Here is a 795-nt window from a genome sequence, read left to right as displayed (position 1 = left end):
CTAAAGTTGTAATTTTTGACAGTTCATAGTAATCCCGAGACAAAGATTGACATTTTTTGAAGAAAAATATTGTATTTAAGTTATGCATTTAAATATTTATTATTCTTTTCATTCATCAGCTTCACTCATCAGTTTCCAAGCTTTGTTAACACTGTGCGTCCTGACACTATGAATATTTTCTTTGAAACGTTACATTTTTTTCAAGAGAGAGGAAATGTGAGGGTTGTTTATCACTTCAGACGGAATGTTAAAGGTGCCGTCCCATTTAATTAAGGACCTTTTAAAAAGTAGTCGAGAAAAGGAAGGAGTAAAGACATTTTTTTTTTCTTCAGATGTTATTGTTTCCAATTCTTTACAATTAAGATCACTATTTTCCATTGCACTGTAGGTAACAATGATAAACTTAAATGTTTATGACATTACACAACCTTCTTCCATTATAGGTTTTTGAAATGAGATAATCTGAAACAAATGTAAGCAAGTAGTGTTATTTCGGACTGGATTTCTTTGAACAGACTCAGTAATAATAGAATATTTAGAGAATGACATAAGAAATCATAGGTCTATATTTATTCATTATTATGCATTATTTCTATCCCTATTTCTTATAAGGATAAGGTTATCGGCCGTATCTTCCACTAACGCGTCCGGAAGATATTCCGCCAACAGGGCCTCCAAAGGAACCACCCACACTGGGGCCTCCGAAAGAGCCTCCTACTGCGCTGCCACCTCCAATAAAACCTCCAGCGCCGCCTGAAGGGAGTACACCGTGTCCAACGAGGTGACCTGCGTCAA

General features: G+C 36.0%; 1 protein-coding gene across 1 annotated transcript in view; it reads right to left on the bottom strand.

Moving 5' to 3' along the window:
- Positions 1-490: 490 nt before the first annotated feature.
- Positions 491-795, bottom strand: part of LOC119588287 (glycine-rich cell wall structural protein-like) — an 886-nt gene continuing 581 nt past the window's right edge. Inside the window, exon 3 of the mRNA XM_037936981.1 lies at positions 491-786. Coding sequence (XP_037792909.1) covers positions 620-786 — 167 coding nt within the window. The 3' untranslated portion in view covers positions 491-619. The remainder of the gene's footprint in view (positions 787-795) is intronic.

Source organism: Penaeus monodon, chromosome 23, assembly GCF_015228065.2.
Source record: "Penaeus monodon isolate SGIC_2016 chromosome 23, NSTDA_Pmon_1, whole genome shotgun sequence".
Classification (NCBI taxonomy): Eukaryota; Metazoa; Arthropoda; class Malacostraca; order Decapoda; family Penaeidae; genus Penaeus; species Penaeus monodon.
Note: the sequence above shows the minus strand (reverse complement) of the source record. Positions and strands in the feature narration are given on the sequence as shown.